The sequence below is a fragment of the Nerophis lumbriciformis genome, linkage group LG24, assembly GCF_033978685.3.
Source record: "Nerophis lumbriciformis linkage group LG24, RoL_Nlum_v2.1, whole genome shotgun sequence".
NCBI lineage: Eukaryota > Metazoa > Chordata > Actinopteri > Syngnathiformes > Syngnathidae > Nerophis > Nerophis lumbriciformis.
The window spans coordinates 16,162,095-16,184,815 of record NC_084571.2 but is presented as its reverse complement, the minus strand read 5'-3'; the positions used below and the strand labels follow the sequence as shown (position 1 = coordinate 16,184,815).

At 40.6% G+C, this 22,721-nt stretch overlaps 1 protein-coding gene across 1 annotated transcript in view; it reads right to left on the bottom strand.

Moving 5' to 3' along the window:
- ube2z (ubiquitin-conjugating enzyme E2Z) overlaps window positions 1-22,721 on the bottom strand; it is a 36,878-nt gene that overhangs the window by 6,623 nt on the left and 7,534 nt on the right. Inside the window, exons 2-4 of the mRNA XM_061981668.1 lie at window positions 21,856-21,928; window positions 16,112-16,299; window positions 7,263-7,374 (exon numbers count right to left, since the gene is read on the bottom strand). Of these exons, the coding sequence (XP_061837652.1) occupies window positions 7,263-7,374; window positions 16,112-16,299; window positions 21,856-21,928 (373 nt within the window). The remainder of the gene's footprint in view (window positions 1-7,262; window positions 7,375-16,111; window positions 16,300-21,855; window positions 21,929-22,721) is intronic.

Here is a 22,721-nt window from a genome sequence, read left to right as displayed (position 1 = left end):
TGATTTCTAGTTTTAAACAAAAAAATTGCTAAATGCTATCATACAACGTTAGCATGCAAACATGAAAATAAACATACTTCTAAGATGGTGCCCAGTAACAAAATGAGGATTGTTTTTTTAGGTATGAACATTCAAAATTAGCTTGGCAAAGTTAGCATGCTAACATAGGATGAGGTAGCATACTTCCAAAATGGGGTCAAGTATCAGAAAATTTGATTTTAAGATTTAAAACAAAAAAAAAGCTAAATGCTAGCATAAAATGGTAACATGCTAACATTCGCATACAAACGTTAGCATGCTAACATAGAAGTTAAGATACTTCTAAGATAGTGGCAAGTACCAAAATCAGGGGTCCCCAAACTACAGCCCGCGGGCCGGATCCGGGCCCCCATCATCCAAAATCCGGCCCACAGGAAGGCCCAAGTAAAAAATTTTTTTTATTTTTTTTAAATTTTTTAATCTTTCCTTTCTAATCTATTTTCTACCGCTTGTTACTCTCGGTGTCTCCTAGCCGCTCAGGCAAATCATATTGTCTAAAAATGAATTTTCCCATCGATAACGTGACAATGTTAAATGTCAAAACGGATTAAAAAGACAATGTGTACATATATATATATATATACACACAGGTAAAAGCCAGTAAATTAGAATATTTTGAAAAACTTGATTTATTTCAGTAATTGCATTCAAAAGGTGTAACTTGTACATTATATTTATTCATTGCACACAGACTGATGCATTCAACTGTTTATTTCATTTAATTTTGATGATTTGAAGTGGCAACAAATGAAAATCCAAAATTCCGTGTGTCACAAAATTAGAATATTACTTAAGGCTAATACAAAAAAGGGATTTTTAGAAATGTTGGCCAACTGAAAAGTATGAAAATGAAAAATATGAGCATGTACAATACTCAATACTTGGTTGGAGCTCCTTTTGCCTCAATTACTGCGTTAATGCGGCGTGGCCTGGAGTCGATGAGTTTCTGGCACTGCTCAGGTGTTATGAGAGCCCAGGTTGCTCTGATAGTGGCCTTCAACTCTTCTGCGTTTTTGGGTCTGGCATTCTGCATCTTCCTTTTCACAATACCCCACAGATTTTCTATGGGGCTAAGGTCAGGGGAGTTGGCGGGCCAATTTAGAACAGAAATACCATGGTCCGTAAACCAGGCACGGGTAGATTTTGCGCTGTGTGCAGGCGCCAAGTCCTGTTGGAACTTTAAATCTCCATCTCCATAGAGCAGGTCAGCAGCAGGAAGCATGAAGTGCTCTAAAACTTGCTGGTAGACGGCTGCGTTGACCCTGGATCTCAGGAAACAGAGTGGACCGACACCAGCAGATGACATGGCACCCCAAACCATCACTGATGGTGGAAACTTTACACTAGACTTCAGGCAACGTGGATCCTGTGCCTCTCCTGTCTTCCTCCAGACTCTGGGACCTCGATTTCCAAAGGAAATGCAAAATTTGCATGGTTGGGTGATGGTTTGGGGTGCCATGTCATCATGCTTCCTGCTGCTGACCTGCTCTATGGAGATGGAGATTTCAAGTTCCAACAGGACTTGGCGCCTGCACACAGCGCAAAATCTACCCGTGCCTGGTTTACGGACCATGGTATTTCATGAAGGTTCTAATCTACCCCAAACCATCACCCAACCATGCAAATTTTGCATTTCCTTTGGAAATCGAGGTCCCAGAGTCTGGAGGAAGACAGGAGAGGCACAAGATCCACGTTGCCTGAAGTCTAGTGTAAAGTTTCCACCATCAGTGATGGTTTGGGGTGCCATGTCATCTGCTGGTGTCGGTCCACTCTGTTTCCTGAGATCCAGGGTCAACGCAGCCGTCTACCAGCAAGTTTTAGAGCACTTCATGCTTCCTGCTGCTGACCTGCTCTATGGAGATGGAGATTTCAAGTTCCAACAGGACTTGGCGCCTGCACACAGCGCAAAATCTACCCGTGCCTGGTTTACGGACCATGGTATTTCTGTTCTAAATTGGCCCGCCAACTCCCCTGACCTTAGCCCCATAGAAAATCTGTGGGGTATTGTGAAAAGGAAGATGCAGAATGCCAGACCCAAAAACGCAGAAGAGTTGAAGGCCACTATCAGAGCAACCTGGGCTCTCATAACACCTGAGCAGTGCCAGAAACTCATCGACTCCAGGCCACGCCGCATTAACGCAGTAATTGAGGCAAAAGGAGCTCCAACCAAGTATTGAGTATTGTACATGCTCATATTTTTCATTTTCATACTTTTCAGTTGGCCAACATTTCTAAAAATCCCTTTTTTGTATTAGCCTTAAGTAATATTCTAATTTTGTGACACACGGAATTTTGGATTTTCATTTGTTGCCACTTCAAATCATCAAAATTAAATGAAATAAACATTTGAATGCATCAGTCTGTGTGCAATGAATAAATATAATGTACAAGTTACACCTTTTGAATGCAATTACTGAAATAAATCAAGTTTTTCAAAATATTCTAATTTACTGGCTTTTACCTGTGTATATATATATATATATATATATATATATATATATATATATATATATATATATATATATACAGCCCGGCCCCCGGCCAATTTTTTTTAACCCAATGCGGCCCACGAGTCAAAAAGTTTGGGGACCCCTGACCAAAATCCATGATTTTTAGGAGTAAACATTAAAAATGAGCTTGGCAAAGTTAGCATACTAACTTATGATGAGGTAGCATACTTCCAAGATGGCGTCAAGTATCAAAAAATGTGATTTTAAGATTTAAAACAAAAAAAAGCTAAATGCTAGCATAAAATAGTAACATGCTAACATTCACGTACAAATGTTAGCATGCTAAAAAAATAAGTTAAGATACTTGTAAGATGGTGGCAAGTACCAAACTCCATGATTTTTAGGTATAAACATTCAAAATTAGCTTGCCAAAGTTAGCATGCTAACATAGGATGAGGTAGCATAGTTCCAAGATGGCATCAAGTATCAAAAATTTGATTTTAAGATTTAAACAAAAAAAACCTTGAATTCTAGCATAAAACGTTAACATGCTAACGTCTGCATGCTAACATAGAAGTTAAGATACATCTAAGATGGTGGCAAGTACCAGAATCCATGATTTTAGGGGGTAAACATTAAAAATTAGCTTGGCAAAGTTAGCATACTAACTTATGATGAAGTAGCATACTTCCAAGATGGCGTCAAGTATCAAAAAATTAGATTTTTAGATTTAAACAAAAACAATTAGCTAAATGCTAGCACACAACGTTAGCATGCTAACATGAAAATAAACATACTTTTAAGATGGTGCCAAGTACCAAAATCCAGGATTTTATTTAGGTGTAAACATTCAAAATTAACTTGGCAAAGTTAGCAGGCTAACATAGGATGAAGTAGCATACTTCCAAGATGGCTTCAAGTATCAAAAATTAGATTAAGATTTAAAAAAAAAAAAAAAGCTAAATGCTAGCATAAAACATTAACATGCTAACTTCCGCATGCTAACATAGAAGTTAAGATACTTCTAAGATGGTGCCAAGTACCACAATCCATGATTTTTAGGTGTAAACATTCAAAATTAGCTTGGCAAAGTTAGCATGCTAACTTAGGATGAGGTAGCATACTTTCCAAGATGGTGTCAAGTATAAAAAAACTTTTGATTCTTAGATTTAAACTAAAAAATTAGCTAAATGCTAGCATAAAATGCTAACATTCGCATACAAACGTTAACATGCTAACATTAAAGTTAAGATACTTCTAAGATGGTGGCAAGTACCAAAATCCATGATTTTTAGGAGTAAACATTCAAAATTAGCTTGGCAAAGTTAGCATACTAACTTATGATGAGGTAGCATACTTCCAAGATGGCGGTACCGGATGCTAACGTGGACCTGCAGGGATTCACCGCAGTGAGAGCTGACAGAGACACTAAAGCATGTGGGAAAAGCAAAGGTGGGGGGCTCATCATATACGTTAACAATCGCTGGTGTAACCCGGGACACATCTCCGTGAAGAAAGTCTTGTGTTGCCCGGACCTGGAGCTACTAGCTGTTAGCCTCCGGCCATGCTATCTGCCGAGGGAGTTCAGTCACGTGATCTCCCTCTGTGTTTACATTCCCCCGAGGGCAGATGCAGCCAATGCATGTGAGATGATCCATGTCATCACATCAAGGCTACAGACAAAACATCCTGAGGCTTTTTTCATAATTTCTAGGGACTTCAATCATGCTACTTTGGACTCAACGTTAGCTGCTTTTTACCAGGCTGTGGATTGTCCCACGAGAAACAACAGGACAATTGACCTACTGTATACTAATGTCAAGGATGTATACAAGGTCACACTCCTCCCCCAACTAGGGACGTCTGACCACGATCTTGTCCATTTGCAGCCAAAATACACTCCCCCGGTCCAAAGGCAGCCTGTTAACACTTGCTCTGTGAGGAGGTGGTCCCCTGAAATGGAAGATGCCCTCAGGGACTACTACAACACCACAGACTGGGATGTGCTGCTTCCACAGGGTGAGGACATTGATGGGCTGACTGACTCACTGTCTCACGGATTACCTCAACTTCTGCGTGGATGTGATCTGCCCTGCTAAGACTGTTCGGTGCTACCCTAATAACAAGGTAACACAAGAGGTTAATGCTGTCCTCAACAAGAAGAAAGCTGCCTTCAGGAGTGGAGACAGGGAGGCAATGAGAGCAGCACAGCGGGAGGTGAAACGACGCATGAGGGAGGCTAAGGACAGCTACAGGAAGAAGCTGGAGCAGAAGCTGCAGCAGAACAACATGAGGGAGGTCTGGGAAGGTGTGAAAACCATCACAGCCCACAAGACAAAGACCAGAGCTGTTGGGGGGGACAATAGAGAGGGCCAATGAGATGAATAACTTCTTCAACCGGTTCAGCCAGCCTGTGTCCTCTCCACCCCTCACTCCCCATCGCAGCCACACCCTCTTCTTTTCCCCTTTAACGCACCTCCCCCCGAGCCATGGCAGCACCCCCCTCCACCACCTCTACGCAGACATTAGTCATATCTGCGGACCAGGTCAGTGGTCAACTGAGGAAGCTCCAGCCTAGGAAAGCAGCAGGCCCAGACAAGGTGTGCTCCCGACTCCTGAAGACCTGTGCTGCAGAACTGGGTGAACCACTCCAGCGGATCTTCAACCTCAGCCTGCAGTTGGGGAGAGTGCCCACCCTCTGGAAGACGTCGTGCATCGTTCCAGTTCCTAAAAAGAACTGCCCCAGTGAGCTGAACGACTACAGACCAGTGGCGCTCACCTCTCATATAATGAAGACAATGGAGCGGCTCTTTCTCAGCCTCCTCAGACCACAGGTGCAACATGCCCAGGACAGCCTGCAGCTTGCGTACCAGGCAGGCGTTGGTGTGGAGGATGCTATCCTTTATCTGCTGCACCGAGCCCACTCACACCTGGATAAGGGAAATGGCGCTGTGAGGATCCTGTTCCTGGACTTCTCGAGTGCCTTTAATACTATCCAGCCCCGCCTTCTCCAGGACAAGCTGGACAGAATGCGAGTGGACCCCTGCCTGGTTGCCTGGATTTCAGACTACCTCACCGATAGGCCACAGTACGTCAGACTGAAGGACATCACATCTGACACTGTGATCAGCAGCACCGCAGGGAACGGTGCTGGCCCCTCTTCTCTTCACCCTGTACACCGCTGACTTCTGCTACAACTCAGAGCTGTGTCACATTCAGAAGTACGCGGATGACACAGCCATCGTCGGGTGCATCAGGGACGGCAGAGGAGGAGGAGGAGCTTCGGAGGCTGGTGAGGGACTTTGTTGTCTGGTGCAACAGGAACCTCTTGCAGCTCAATCCGTCAAAGACCAAGGAGCTGGTCATTGACTTTGGGAGGTCGAGTCCAAGGTCACGACCTATTATGATCGAGGGAGTCGAGGTACAGACCGTGGACTCATTCAAGTACCTCGGGGTGTGGGTGGACAATAAGCTGGACTGGACTGTTAACACGGACCACTGTACAGGAAATGACAGAGCAGGCTGTACTTCCTGAGGAGGCTGCACTCCATCATCTGTAAAAAAACTCTTGTGGATGTACTACCAGTCTGTAGTTGCCAGTGTTCTGTACTACATCGTAGTGTGCTGGGGGTGCAGTACATCTAAGAAGGACAGCTCCAGACTGGAGAAACTGATCAGGCGGGCTGGTTCTGGACTCACTGGTGACGGTGGCAGAGAAGAGGACTGTGGAAAAACTAGTGAGCATCCTGGATGATGCCAGTCACCCTCTGCATACAGTTATCAGTAGCCAGAGGAGCCTGTTCAGTGCTAGACTGCTTCATGCAGGACTAATAGATTAAAAAACTCATTTGTCCCACATGCCATTAGACTGTACAACTCCTCTCTTATTTACTTTTTACTTTACTTTACTTTTTAAATTCGATCTCAATTTTGTACACTGCTGCTGGAATTTTAATTTTCCTGAGGGAACTCTCCTGAAGGAATCAATAAAGTACTATCTATCTATCTATCTATCTATCTATTTATCAAGTATCAAAAAATTTGATTTTTAGATTTAAACAAAAAAAATTGGCTAAATGCTAGCATAAAACGTTAGCATGCTACCGTGAAAGTAAACATACTTCTAAGATGGTGCCAAGTACCGGTACCAAAAATTCATGATTTTTAGGTGTAAACATTCAAAATGAGCTAAAAGCTAATCATAAGCTAACTGAATTACGCTTTAGCTTCTGCTTATTCCATTTCAGACTATATGTATATCAAACATGTCTTCTCTTTATCTGTTAAAATGTTTAAAAATGTCTGAATAAAAATGAAATAAAAAGGCTAACATACAATGTTAGCATGGTAATGTTATGATGAGGTAGCATTCTTTTAAGATTGTGCCAAATATCAAACAATGTGATTTTTAGGTTTAAACAAAAAAATATCTAAATGCTAGAATCAAACACAAACAAAATTATCTAAATGTTAGCATCAAACGTGCTAACATAGGAGAAGTTAACATACTTCTAAGATGGCACCAAGTATCAACATCTAATTAGGTGCAAACATACAAAATTAGCTAAAATGCTAGCATAAAATGTTAGTACGCTGACGGTAGCATGCTAACAAAGGATGAGTTAGCATACTCCTAAGATGGCGCCAAGTATCAATAACCATGACTGGTGGGTTTACACATACAACATTAGCAGAACTGTTAGCATGCTTGTGAGGCCGTTAGCATGCTAACAGTTAGCACACCTGCTGGAGCCCTAATAAACATATGTGTACCTGCTCAAAGCCCGGTTCATTGTGGTACGGTCTCTCCGTCATCAAAGACTGGATGGAAATGAGGACTGAGGAAATACTCTGAGCCGGACTCCATGCTGGTCCCGTCCAGGTTCTGCACAATCAAGGACAAACATCACACGCATGTTCTATAAGGATAGACTCAGTCTTTAACGTATAAAACATCTTTGGTTCTACCTGTGGGTGCTACCTACACGGTTAGATGCTACCTGTGGGGGCTACCTACATGGTTAGGTGCTACCTGTGGGGGCTACCTACATGGGTAGGTGCTACAGTGCTACCGGTGGGTGTTTGCACATGGTTAGGTGCTACCTGAGGGTGTTCACACATGGCTAGGTGCTACAGTGCTACCTGTGGGTGTTCACACATGGTTAGGTGTTACGGTGCTACGTGTGGGTGTTCACACATGGTTAGGTGCTACCTGTGGGTGTTCACACATGGTTAGGTGCTACCTGTGGGTGTTCACACATGGTTAGGTGCTACCTGTGGGTGTTCACACATGTTTAGGTGCTACAGTGCTACCTGTGGTTGTTACATGGTTAGGTGCTACCTGAGAGTGTTCACACATAATTAGGTGCTACCTGTGGGTGTTTACACATAGTTAGGTGCTACTTGTGGGTGTTCACACATGGTTAGGTGCTACCTGTGAGTGTTCACACATGGTTAGGTGCTACAGTGCTATCTGTGGATGTTCACACATGGTTAGGTGCTACCTGACAGTGTTCACACATAGTTAAGTGCTACGGTGCTACCTGTGGGTGTTTACACATAGTTAGGTGCTACTTGTGGGTGTTCACACATGGTTAGGTGCTACCTGTGGGTGTTCACACATGGTTAGGTGCTACAGTGCTACCTGTGGGTGTTCACACATGGTTAGGTGCTACCTGAGGGTGTTCACACATAGTTAGGTGCTACGGTGCTACCTGTGGGTGTTTACACATAGTTAGGTGCTACCTGTGGGTGCTCACACATGGTTAGGTGCTACCTGTGGGTGTTTACACATAGTTAGGTGCTACCTGTGGGTGTTCACACATGGTTAGGTGCTACGCTACTACCTGTGGGTGTTTACACATAGTTAGGTGCTACCTGTGGGTGTTCAGACATGGTTAGGTGCTACCTGTGGGTGTTTACACATAGTTAGGTGCTACCTGTGGGTGTTCACACATGGTTAGGTGCTACGCTACTACCTGTGGGTGTTCAGACATGGTTAGGTGCTACCTGTGGGTGTTTACACATAGTTAGGTGCTACCTGTGGGTGTTCACACATGCTTAGGTGCTACAGTGCTACCTGTGGGTGTTCACACATGGTTAGGTGCTACCTGAGGGTGTTCACAAATAGTTAGGTGCTACGATGCTACCTGTGGGTGTTTACACATAGTTAGGTGCTACCTGTGGGTGTTCACACATGGTTTGGTGCTACGCTGCTACCTGTGGGTGTTCAGACATGGTTAGGTGCTACCTACATGGTTAGGTGCTACGGTGCTACCTACATAATTAGGTGCTACCTGTGGGTGTTCACACATGGTTAGGTGCTACGCTGCTACCTGTGGGTGTTCAGACATTGTTAGGTGCTACCTACATGGTTAGGTGCTACGGTGCTACCTACATAGTTAGGCGCTACCTGTGGGTGTTTACACATAGTTAGGTGCTACCTGTGGGTGTTCACACAAGGTTAGGTGCTACATGTGGGTGTTCACACATGGTTAGGTGCTACCTGAGGGTGTTCACACATGGTTAGGTGCTGTCAACAATTAGCACTTTAACTCTCATGATGTCTCCAGCTTGAAGCACAACTAAGATTCCAGAGACAGCTAGCATCTAAAAATACTTCGAAGTTGGAGTACTACAATTATGTAAATACATGTTTAACGACTTGACATTTAGCAGGGTTTCCCTTCAATGTGGCGCAACCACCATGGCAATATCATAGCGCCACACCTTGAAAATAATGATCAGGGTTTCCCGCAGCGCTTTGTTGCTAAGGCGGCCGCCTTAGCAACAAAGAGCCACCACCTAAACTAACGTCTTAACAAAATGTCCAGCCACACGTGCGCATTTAAAAAACTATCTCTGTCCCCAAGCAAACGCATACACTGACGGCGTGGCGCAGTGGAAGAATGGCCGTGCGCGACCCGAGGGTCCCTGGTTCAATCCCCACCTAGTACCAACCTCGTCATGTCCGTTGTGTCCTGAGCAAGACACTTCACCCTTGCTCCTGATGGGTGCTGGTTAGCGCCTTGCATGGCAGCTCCCTCCATCAGTGTGTGAATGTGTGTGTGAATGGGTAAATGTGGAAGTAGTGTCAAAGCGCTTTGAGTACCTTGAAGGTAGAAAAGCGCTATACAAGTACAACCCATTTATATGCATGCCAAAATACTGGGGGCGCTGTAGCCTAGGACTTAAGACCATTTTAGCCAATCAGAAACATCCAAAACGTCATTTCCGGAGGCGGCATATAGAAAAAATGGCGAGTCACGGCAAGAAATAATTATATATGTGGACTGACAGAGAAGTAGAGCTACTTTTAAGCATCGTTTTGGAGCTTAAAGTTAACAAAACTCAACAAAGTGTTGAATGGGAAACTTGGTGACAATCTTACTCTATTTTGGAGCGGTACGGACATGAAGGAACATCTGAGGAATTTCCTCATCGGAAACAGGACATCACAAAAACAACTATCGACACTAAACTGAAAGCAATTTGTGGAAAGTACAGAAAAGCAGTCGACGCAGGTGGAATAACTGGTTACCGTAGAGTTGTTTTGCTCTACTTCCAAATATGCCAGCAGATATAGGTTCTCCATCACTACATCCATTCAATTTGGAATAGAAACATCAGATATGTGGGTGCTAACTTCATTGCTAGGAAGTAATATTGTTAAAAGGCAGATAGATGTTTTGTATCTGGGGCATCAAAACATTTTTATATGAACGGCACTGCAATTACAAATGCTCTCAGATGACCACTTTCAACAATGTGGAATCATTATATGCCCATTTGTTTTAATATTATCATTCTTTGACAACAGTGTGACAAAAATACTTGCTTTGGAATCAGAAGTCAAGATGGCAAGCATATATTAAAGTTCAGCTGTTTTAGATGTATTTAAATAGGGTTGTATTAAAAATGTTTTGAGTAGTTTCCTGTAATAAATAATATTGAGTTAAGTAAAACTGCAGTTGCATTACATTTTTTTTTCTGTCAAAATAAAAATACCTCAAAATGCTTTATTGACACTTTGTTTGTAGCGACTTGTCCAGGGTGTACGCCGCCTTCCGCCCGAATGCAGCTGAGATAGGCTCCAGCACCCCCCGCGACCCCAAAAGGGACAAGCGGTAGAAAATGGATGAATGGATGTTTCCCGACGTTGTTGAGGGCCATTTGACATGTTGTAAAAAACATGTCACTATCTTACACCTGTGCTAAAGGATGAATTGAATGTGTTGAAGGTGGAATGGTTTGAACCAGTTGAAAAATGTGGGAATTGTGGAAGTGTGAAAAAGGAAATCTGGGAATTGTATTAATAATTGTTGAAGTCGAGCACACAATTCCTGAACAGGCGGAATATTTTGAAGTTGGAACAGTTTGAATCAAATGAAAAATGTGGGAGTTGTGAAACTTTGAAGAATGTCCCATTCTTTTCAATGGGAACTTCATGGAAATTTGGGAAAAACAGGAATTTTTTGGAAAATGCTTAAAATTGTGAATGTTCTGAATGGTTGGTGTTAGAATTTTTCCAAATCGGTCGAGAAATGTTGAAGTAATAACATTTTTAATTGAGATATGGTATTACGGAATTCCTGAAATTTCGGGAAAACCGGGAATTTTTCCAGTTCAAAAAACAGCTTACTTTTTTTGTCCTGATTAAGAAGAATGTTTTGACAGTGGAACGGTTGAAGTAGGTTGAAAAATATGGAAGGAGTAGTCGACAGAATAAAGGATGAAAAAACGGGATTTCTGGGAATTCCTGAAATGTTTTTGAACTTGGAAAATGATAGTTTGAATGTCCAGGATGAGTGGAATATGTTGAAGGTGGAATGGTTTGAATAGGTTGAAAAATGTGGAAATGGTGGAAGTTTGAAAAGTGGCCAATTCATTTTGAATGGGAAAAATGTCCCGCAAATCTGGGAATTTTTGGAATTTGTCAAGGGAAAGCCCCCGATTCCTGAATAGGCTGAACAGTTTGCAGTTGGAACCGTTTGAACAATGTGGAAGGAAGAGCGTGCCAAAATAAGAAGAAGAAGTAAAAGGAGAAGGAGATCATGAAGAAGGAAAATGAGAAAGAGAAGGTAATGAAGAAGAAGAAGAATAAGGAAAAGGAGGAGAAGGAAAAGAAGGTGAAGAAGGAGGAGAAGGTGAAGAAAAAGAAGGTTAAGGAGAAGAAGGTGAAGAAGAAGAAGTAGAAGCAGAAGAAGAACAGGAAGAAGAACAAGAAGGAGAAGAAGGAAAAGCAGAAGGTGAAGGAGAAGGAGAACAAGAAGAAGGAGGAGGTGGTGAAGAAGAAGGAGAAGGAGAATAAGAAGGAGAAGAAGAAAAAGAAGAAGAAGGTGAATAATAATAATAATAATGATAATAATAATAGATGAATGTTGGTGTAAACAAACAAAGGTGTGACTAGTTTGGAGCATTCACACAATAAAGACAAGTTAATCTCCATAAAGAGTGATTACAACTCAACATAGTAGGACTTGGGACAATAAGCAGCAAATATGATGAATAATAACCTAGTTGTTTTTTAATGTATCTACACATCTTTGAGTCTGTTTAAATCATATTATATCATAGCAGATTATGCAGAGACATAATGTGACCACACCCCCACCATCACAGGTATGGTGACCACACCCCCACCATCACAGGTATGGTGACCACTCCCCCACTATCACAGGTATGGTGACCACTCCCCCACCATCACAGGTATGGTGACCATGCCCCCACCATCACAGGTAAGGTGGCCACGCCCCCACCATCACTGGTAAGGTGGCCACGCCCCCCACCATCACAGGTATGGTGGACACTCCCCCCACCATCACAGGTATGGTGGACACGCCCCCACCAACACAGGTATGGTGGACATGCCCCCACCATCACAGGTATGGTGGACATCTCAGACAGACTTTTGTTTTCATCATGCTCTTAAAGTGAAATAATCCATACAAACTATCCAGTGTTTATGATGTCATAACGTATGATAATAATGAAAAGGATATCAACTTTTATTTCTCATTACTGTAGAACTGTATATTATTGTACTGTAATTGGAAGGTAAATAACTACCGGTAAGTTATACTAAATAAATCAACGAAAAAATAAGATGGACTGATTTATGTAAGCAAAAATGTAACTTAAATATTGACCATCGTAAAGGATCTTTTCCTTTTTCCATAATTGTCTTTTTTTTGTTGCCATTCTGGCTTGTTTGTTGATGGGCTCATTTTGCCCTTCCAGTGTGAAATATTCCCACAAGGGGACAACTGAGTGTAACCTTCTAGAATTGTGTGTAACCTTCTAGAACTGACTGTAAACTTCTAGAACTTAATGTAACCTTCTAGAACTTAATGTAACCTTCTATAACTTTATGTAACCTGCTAGAACTTTGTGTAACCTTCTACAACTGAGTGTAACCTTCTACAACTTAATGTAACCTTCTACAACTTAATGTAACCTTCTAGAAGTGAGTGTAACCTTCTAGAACTTAGTGTAACCTTCTAAAACTGCGTGTAACGTTCTACAACTGAGTGTAACCTTCTAGAACTTAATGTAACTTTCTACAACTTAATGTAACCTTCTAGAAGTGAGTGTAACCTCCTAGAAGTGAGTGTAACCTCCTAAAACTGAGTGTAACCTTCTAAAACTGAGTGTAACCTTCCAGGACTGAGTGTAACCTTCTAGAACTTAATGTAACCTTCGAGAAGTTAGTGTAACCTTCTACAACTTAACGTAACCTTCTAAAACGGAGTGTAACCTTCGAGAAGTGAGTGTAACCTTTTACAACTTAACGTAACCTAGAACTGAGTGCAACCTTCTAGAACTGAGTGTAACCTTCTAGAAGTGAGTGTAACATTCTAAAAGTGAGTGTAACCTGCTAGAACTGAGTGTAACCTTCTAGAACTTAGTGTAACCTTCTAAAACTGAGTGTAACGTTCTACAACTGAGTGTAACCTTCTAGAACTTAATGTGACTTTCTACAACTTAATGTAACCTTCTAGAAGTGAGTGTAACCTCCTAGAAGTGAGTGTAACCTCCTAAAACTGAGTGTAACCTTCTAGAACGTTGTGTAACCTTCTAAAACTGAGTGTAACCTTCTAGAACTTTGTGTAACCTTCTAAAACTGAGTGTAACCTTCCAGTACTGAGTGTAACCTTCAAGAACTTAATGTAACCTTCGAGAAGTGAGTGTAACCTTCTACAACTTAACATAACCTTCTAAAACGGAGTGTAACCTTCGAGAAGTGAGTGTAACCTTTTACAACTTAACATAACCTAGTGCTGAGTGCAACCTTCTATAACTGAGTGTTACCTTCTAGAAGTGAGTGTAACATTCTAAAAGTGAGTGTAACCTTCTAGAACTGAGTGCAACCTTCTAGAACTGAGTGTAACCTTCTACAACTGAGTGTGACCTTCTACAACTGAGTGTAACCTTCTAGAACTTATAATGTAACTTTCTACAGCTTAATGTAACCTTCTAGAAGTGAGTGTAACCTTCTAGAAGTGAGTGTAACCAAGAAGTGAGTGTAACCCTAGAACTGAAACCTTCTAAACTTTGTGTAATGTTCTAGAACTGAGTGTAACCTTATAGACTTTAGTGTACACTTCTAGAACTTAATGTAACCTTCTAGAAGTTAGTGTAACCTTCTACAACTTAATGTAACCTTCTAAAACTGAGTGTAACCTTCTACAACTTAATGTAACCTTCTAAAACTGAGTGTAACCTTCTAGAACTGAGTGTAACCTTCTAGAAGTGAGTGTAACCTTCTAGAAGTGAGTGTAACCTTCTAAAACTGAGTGCAACCTTGTAGAAGTGAGTGTAACCTTCTAGAACTTAATGTAACCTTCTAGAACTGAGTGTAACCGTATAGACCTTAGTGTAAACTTCTAGGACTGAGTGTAACCTTCTAAAACTGAGTGCAACCTTCTAGAACTGAGTGTAACCTTCTAGAACTTAATGTAACCTTCTAGAACTTAATTTAACCTTCTAGAACTTAGTGTAACCTTAGTAGGGCTGGGCGATATGGCCTTTTTATAATATCTCGATATTTTTATGCCATATCGCGATACACGATATACATCGCGATATTTTGACTTAGCCTTGAATGAACACTTGATGCATATAATCACAGCAGTATGATGATTCTATGTGTCTACATTAAAACATTCTTGTTCATACTGCATTAATATTTGCTTATTTTAAACTTTCATGCAGAGAGGGAAATCACAACTAAGTCAATTTACCAAAACTGTATTTATTAAACAGTTATTAAGCAGTGGCACAAACGTTCATGTCATTTCAAAACAGAATGTGCAAGATTGTCAGAGACATTTTAAAACAAGCTATTAGTGCACTTTTGTGCATGATGTCCTCAAGATGACATATCAAAACAACACTAAATTAAAGTGCTTTTTTTGTACAGAACGCCACTACAATAGTTTAAAACAAATAAAGTGCACTTTTGTGCATGATGTCACACAAGATATTTCAATAACTGTCAAATAAAAATTAGCTGCATAATAGGAAATCAAATTGTGTATGTCCTTCGCTATGTGGTAGGTTCCGGCGGACGTTATCTCCTTATGTCGTTTTTTTTTTCATACGGTGTTGATGTGGAAATGGTTGCCTCTGCATTTTGTTGGTGTGGCACCGAACGGAGATGTTGACGTGCCGAGTAAGCACTGTTCATTCTCGAGCGGGTGACTTTTCGAATGATGCTACATATTAGCAGTAATGCTACTTTTAATAGCAACGCTTTCGCCCCACACTTGACAAATTACGGTTGTCTGTTCGACATATTCCCACTTGAAGCCAAACCACCGCCAGACGATGGACCACCTGCTGTTTCTTGGGGGAATTAATTATTCCTTCATTTGTTACCAGATTCGCACCTTCTTTCTCTCGTATTACCACTAGCATCACAGCTAACGTTAGCCATGCTGCTACCTCTTTGCTGCGCGAGGGCGTATACGTATGTGACGTATGTCGTGACAGTATATGACGTGTGTAAGAATGTGTCTGTGAGAATGAGACACAGGAAAGAGCGAGGAGAGCCTGTAGTGTAATGCCAGCAGCTAAAAGCAACTGCGTGAGAACGTATCCTCGAATATCACGATATAGTCATTTTCTATATCGCACAGAGACAAACCTGCGATATATCGCGTATATGGATATATCGCCCAGCCCTACCTTCTAGAACTTAATGTAACTTTCTAGAACTGAGTGTAACCTCCTAGAAATTAGTGTAACCTTCTAGAACTTAGTTTAACCTTCTAGAATTTAGTGTAACCTTCTACAACTGAGTGTAACCTTCTAGAAGTGAGTGTAACCTTCTAGAACTTAGTGTAACCTTCAAGGATTGAGTGTACTTTCTACAACTGAGTGTAACCTTCTAGAAATGAGTGTAACCTTCTAGAACTTAGTGTAACCTTCTAGAATTTAGTGTAACCTTCTAGAATTTAGTGTAACGTTCTACAACTGAGTGAAACCTTCTAAAAGTGAGTGTAACCTTCTAGAATTGAGTGTAACCTTTAAGACGTGAGTGTACTTCTAAAAGTGAGTGTAGTAACCTTCTAGAAATAAGTGTAACCTTCTAGAAGTGAGTGTAACCTTCTAGAACTCACCCCAGAATGCTGAGGCAGACTTTGCCATTGCGGTAGAAGTTGGGATTGAAGCGGACCGTGTTCTGGCCGGTGGTGATGAGCTTGACGCGTGGCGGATGGATGGGGTAGTCGGGGGGGCATCGAAACAAGAAGAGGAAGAAGCCGCCCTCATACGGCGTGTCAAAGGGCCCCGTGATCAAGGCGTGAATCTGGGAGGGAACAGAAACATGTCCATCTATGTCTTGACATGCTTTTTTAGGATCAATAATATCAACCTCAGCCTTTTATGTACTGATACCAGACTAGGTATCCATAGTATCAACATCTGTTTATATAATGATACTACACTAGGTATCCATAGTATCGACATCTGTTTATATACTGATATTAGACTAGGTATCCATAGTATCAACATCTGTCTATATAATGATACTAGACTAGGTATCCAAAGTATCAACATCTGTCTATATACGGATACTAGACTTGGTATCCATAGTATCAACATCTGTTTATATACTGACACTAGACTAGGTATCCATAGTATCGACATCTGTTTATATACTGATATTAGACTAGGTATCCATAGTATCAACATCTGTCTATATACTGATACTAGACTAGGTATCCATAGTATCAACATCTGTCTATATACGGATACTAGACTAGGTATCCATAGTATCAAAATCTGTTTATAAACTGATACTAGACTAGGTATCCATGTAATCCTTGAATATACTGACACTAGACTAGATATCCATGTACCGTATTTTTCGGACTATAAGGCGCAGTTTTTTTCCTTCTTTATTATGCATTTTCGGCAGGTGCGACTTATACTCCAGTGCGACTTATACTCCGAAAAATACGGTAATCCTTTTATATACTGACACTAGACTAGGTATCCATCGTATCGACATCTGTTTATGTACTGATACGAGACTAGGTATCCATAGTATCAACATCTGTCTATATATTGACACTAGACTAGGTATCCATAGTATCGACATATATCTATATACTGATACTAGACTAGGTATCCATAGTATCGACATCTGCTTATATACTGACACTAGACTAGGTATCCATAGTATCAAAATCTGTTTATATACTGACACTAGACTAGGTATCCATAGTATCGACATCTGTCTATATACTGGTACTAGACTTGGTATCCATGTAATCCTTTTATATACTGACACTAGACTAGGTATCCATAGTATTGACATCTGTTTGTATACCGGTACTGATACTAGATTAATTATCCACAGTATCGACATCAGTTTATATACTGATACTAGACTAGGTATCCATAGTATCGACATCTGTTTATATACTGATACTAGACTAAGTATCCATAGTATCGACATCTGTTTATATACTGGTACCAGACTAGTTATCCATAGTATCGACATCTGTTTATATACTGACACTAGACTAGGTATCCATAGTATCGACATGTTTATTTACTGATACTAGACTAGTTATCCATAGTATCGACATCTGTTTATATACTGACCCTAGACTAGGTATCCATAGTATCAAAATCTGTTTATATACTGATACTAGACTAGGTATCCATGTAATATTGAATATACTGACACTAGACTAGGTATTCATGTAATCCTTTTATATACTGACACTAGACTAGGTATCCATAGTATCGACATCTGTTTATATACTGACACGAGACTAGGTATCCATAGTATCAACATCTGTCTATATACTGATACTAGACTAGGTATCCATACTATCGACATCTGTTTATATACTGACACTAGACTAGGTATCCATGGTATCAAAATCTGTTTATATACTGACACTAGACTAGGTATCCATAGTATCGACATCTGTCTATATACTGATACTAGAGTAGGTATCCATTTAATCCTTTTATATACTGACACTAGACTAGGTATCCATAGTATTGACATCTGTTTATATACTGATACTAGATTAGTTATCCATAGTATCGACATCAGTTTATATACTGATACTAGACTAGGTATCCATAGTATCGACATCTGTTTAAATACTGATACTAGACTAGGTATCCATAGTATCGACATCTGTATATATACTGATACTAGATTAGGTATCCAAAGTATCGACATCTGTTTATATACTGACACGAGACTAGGTATCCATAGTGTTGACATATGTTTATATACTGATACGAGACTAGTTATCCATAGTATCGACATCTGGTTATATACTGATACTAGACCAGGTATCTATAGTATCAACATCTGTTTATATACTGACACTAGACTAGGTATCCATAGTATCAAAATCTTTTTATACACTGATACTAGACTAGTTATCCATAGTATCGACATTTGTTTATATACTGATACTAGACTAGGTATCCATAGTATCGACATCTGTTTATATACTGATACTAGACCAGGTATCTATAGTATCGACATCTGTTTATATACTGGTACTAGACTAGTTATCCATAGTATCGGCATCTGTTTATATACTGACACTAGACTATGTATCCATAGTAGCGGCATCTGTTTATATACTGATACTAGACTAGGTATCAATAGTAGCGACATCTGTTTATATACCGATACTGGACTAGGTATCCATAGTATTGACATCTGGATGGATCAGACCTCCTGTACATTGAAACTTAGCTTCCTGTGTGTGGCATGTTAGCCTTTCCTTTAAAAATAGTCATCCAGTGATAATGCTACTTAGCTTACTTAGGATTAGTATTTTAGCAGCTTTACAGTGTCTGGGTTTTTTGCTATCTTCTTCTCCAGATTTTGGCGCGCTCTACCATCCACATTTTTCATCCGATTCAAACCGTTCCAACTTCAACACATTCATTTCATCTTGGAAATTCAAACAACGTTTTTTCCCACGTTCAAAAAATTTCCCGGAATTCCTGTTTTTTTCTAACCTTATTTCCAACCTTTTTTAGTGCGATGACTCCTTTCACATTTTTCAACCCATTTCAACCGTTCCACTGTCAAACCATTCCTCTTAGTCACGACAATAAGCACAAGTTGGTTTAAGAACTTGAAAAATTATCGTTTTTCTCAAAATTGGGGAATACCATTTTTCAATTAAAAAACTGTTCCTACTTCAACATTTCTTGACCGATTTAAACAATTCCAAAACCAACCAATTCATCCATCCAGGACATTCATGCATTTTTTTTTAAATCCCACTTTTCCCGAAATTCCCAAATTTCCAGGAAGTTCCCATTGAAATGAGTGGGACAATTTTCCAAGATCCACAAATCAAACATTTTTCAACCGATTCAAACCATTCCACTCATCCTGGACATCCAAACAATCATTTTTCCACGTTAAAAAAAATCCAGGAATTCCCAGAAATCACATTTTTTCAAACCCTTTTTTCACACTTTTTTCTGGCGGCTACTCCTTCCACATTTTTCAACCCACTTCAACTGTTCCACTGTCAAAACATTCCTCTTAATCAGGACAAAAAACTACGTTGTTTTTTGAACAGGAAAAAATCCCAGTTTTCCCGAAATTCCATAGTACAATTTCTCAACTAAAAATGTTACTACTTCAACATTTCTCGACCGATTTGAAAATTTTCAACACCAACCATTTAAAATAATTCAGAACATTCACTTTTTTAAGAATTTTCAAAAATATCCCACTTGTCCCGAAATTCCCAAATTTCCAGGAAGTTTCCATTGAAATGAATGGGACATTTTTCCAAATTGCACAATTCCCACATTATTCAACCTATTCAAACCATTCCAACATCAACACATTCCACTCATCCTGGACATTCAAACTAACACTTTCCCAAGTTCCAAACCAAATTCCGGTTTTCCTGGAAATTCAAACCATTCCAACATTCAAACTATTCTTACATTCATACTACCGGTACATTCTGTCAGTTCAACTTCAGCATTGGAGCATTCACACCTCATCTACCGTATTTTCCGCACTATAAGGCGCACCTAAAAACCACAATTTTTCTCAAAAGCTGACAGTGCGCCTAATAACCCGGTGCGCTTTATTACGATTCATTTTCATAAAGTTTCGGTCTCGCAACTTCGGTAAACAGCCGCCATCTTTTTTCCCGGTAGAACAGGAAGCGCTTCTTCTTCTACGCAAGCAACCGCCAATGAAAGCACTCGCCCCCATAGAACAGGAAGCGCTTCACCCGCCCCCATAGAACAGGAAGCGCTTCACCCGCCCCCGGAAGAAGAAGAAAAAACGCGCGGATATCACCGTACGTTTCATTTCCTGTTTACATCTGTAAAGACCACAAAATGGCTCCTACAAAACGATCCGGTTCATAAAAAGACGCAATCTCTCCATCCGCACACGGATTACTACCGTATTTCACAGCAACTGAACCGCACTGTGGAACGGGAGCACGTACGGTGAATATTCGCTCCACAGGGAATGAGAAGTCATCCTTCACTGTGGTTCTAGCTTGCCATGCTAACTTCCACCCATCCAAAAGAGACCTTTCCAGCCGGCGTCATCATAAAAGCTAACTCGAAGGGATGGATGGATGAAGAAAAGATGAGCGAGTGGTTAAGGGAAGTTTACGCGAAGAGGCCGGGTGGCTTTTTTCACACAGCTCCGAAGGCGAACACACCTTCACTAAGACGGGCAGATAGCGCCGGTCGACATACGCCAACATCTGCCAGTGGATCGTAAATGCCTGGGCAGATAGTTTCGGTCACAACTGTGGTCCGACCTTTCCGGAAGGCAGGATTCACAGAACTGCTGCACAACAACAGCGACACTGACTCCGGTGACTTCGACGAGACGGAACCGGCCATTTTGGATCCCGTATTCGCCCAACTTTTCAATTCGGACACCGAAGACGAAGAATTCGAAGGATTTACGAATGAAGAATAACTTCAGAAGGTGAGCGCTATGTTTATTTTGTGTGTTGTGACATTAACGTTCGAGCAACATTATGTTGCTATTGTTCTACACCATTTTGAATTTTACTATGTTTGTGATTGCACATTTGCGTACATTTTGGGACAGAGTTGTTAGAACGCTGGTTTTCAATATATTATTAAAGTTTGACTGAACTATCTGACTGTTTTTTTGACATTCACTTTAGCGCAGCGTTTTTTTGACATTCACTTTAGCGCAGCGTAGGCGCGGCTTTTAGTCCGGGGCGGCTTATTGGTGGACAAAATTATGAAATATGTAATTCATAGAAGGTGCGGCTAATAATCCGGTGCGCCTTATAGTGCGGAAAATACGGTAGTTAAAAACTGCTTACTTCCTGTAACGTGCTTCCCTGAAACATTAGATGTTCCAAGCTAGCTTAGCGTTTGGCATGCCTGCTGCTGGATTACTCGGTGTCTATCACGTTTTGCCTCGCCCTCCTCCGATAACGATACTCGATAATGATACTAAAAAATGTTGTGTATTTGTTGTAATGAAGGTAATTACTGTGACTTGTTTCGCCAAGTACCCCCTCCCAAAAAACACCATAATGACCAATGTTATATTACACTAGCATAGTAGGCCCAAGTATTAATTAAAACATTTGTATTCACCAACATTTTAGCGTCTTATGCACTGTGGATAAACAAGGCGTCTCCACACCTGCACGTTGTGGTTAAAGGACGAGGTGTCACAGTGAGTCAAGTCCTCCAGCTAAAAATACAACTATTTACTCCACGCCCTTTTGAATACTTGTGTAGTTGTTCACATCTCCCACGCTCACCTTTACTTGTCACTTTTTGCAGACATTGAGAAGAATAAAGTGCTTTTTCACCAGAGTCCACTGGTGTTTACCTTGGTCATGTCTTGAGGATCAGGGACCACAAACATTCCCGGCGGAGGCTCCTTGTAGATGGACATGATGTCCCTGAAACACCACCACAAAATAGTCAGGTCCTTGTCTTTCACGGACGTTACAACAAGGTATTTTGTTTTAGACAAGAACACATGTTTTTCTGCATTCTAAGTCGTAAATAAATGTTAGCAAAAGTCAGCTAACAATGGAGCCTATGAAAGTTCTTCTATTCGGCCTAAAAACATATTTTAATCATACTGTAAGTATATATGTAGTATCTAGAAACATTCATAATAACATGTAATATTTACATATTTTCATCATACTGTAAGTATATATGTACCGTATTTTTCAGACTATAAGTCGCAGTTTTTTTTCATTGTTTGGCCGGGGGTGCGACTTATACTCAGGAGCGACTTATGTGTGAAATTATTAACACATTACCGTAAAATATCAACTAATATTATTTAGCTCATTCACGTAAGAGACTAGACGTATAAGATTTCATCGGATTTAGCGATTAGGAGTGACAGATTGTTTGGTAAACATATAGCATGTTCTATATGTTATAGTTATTTGAATGACTCTTACCATAATATGTTACGTTAACATACCAGGCACGTTTTCAGTTGGTTATTTATGCGTCATATAACGTACACTTATTCAGCCTGTTGTTCACTATTCTTTATTTATTTTAAATTGCCTTTCAAATGTCTATTCCTGCTGTTGGGTTTTATCAAATAAATTTCCCCATAAAATGCGACTTATACTCAAGTGCGACTTATGTTTTTTTCCTTCCTTATTACCGGTATGCATTTTCGGCCTGTGCGACTTATACTCCGGAGCGACTTATACTCCGAAAAAT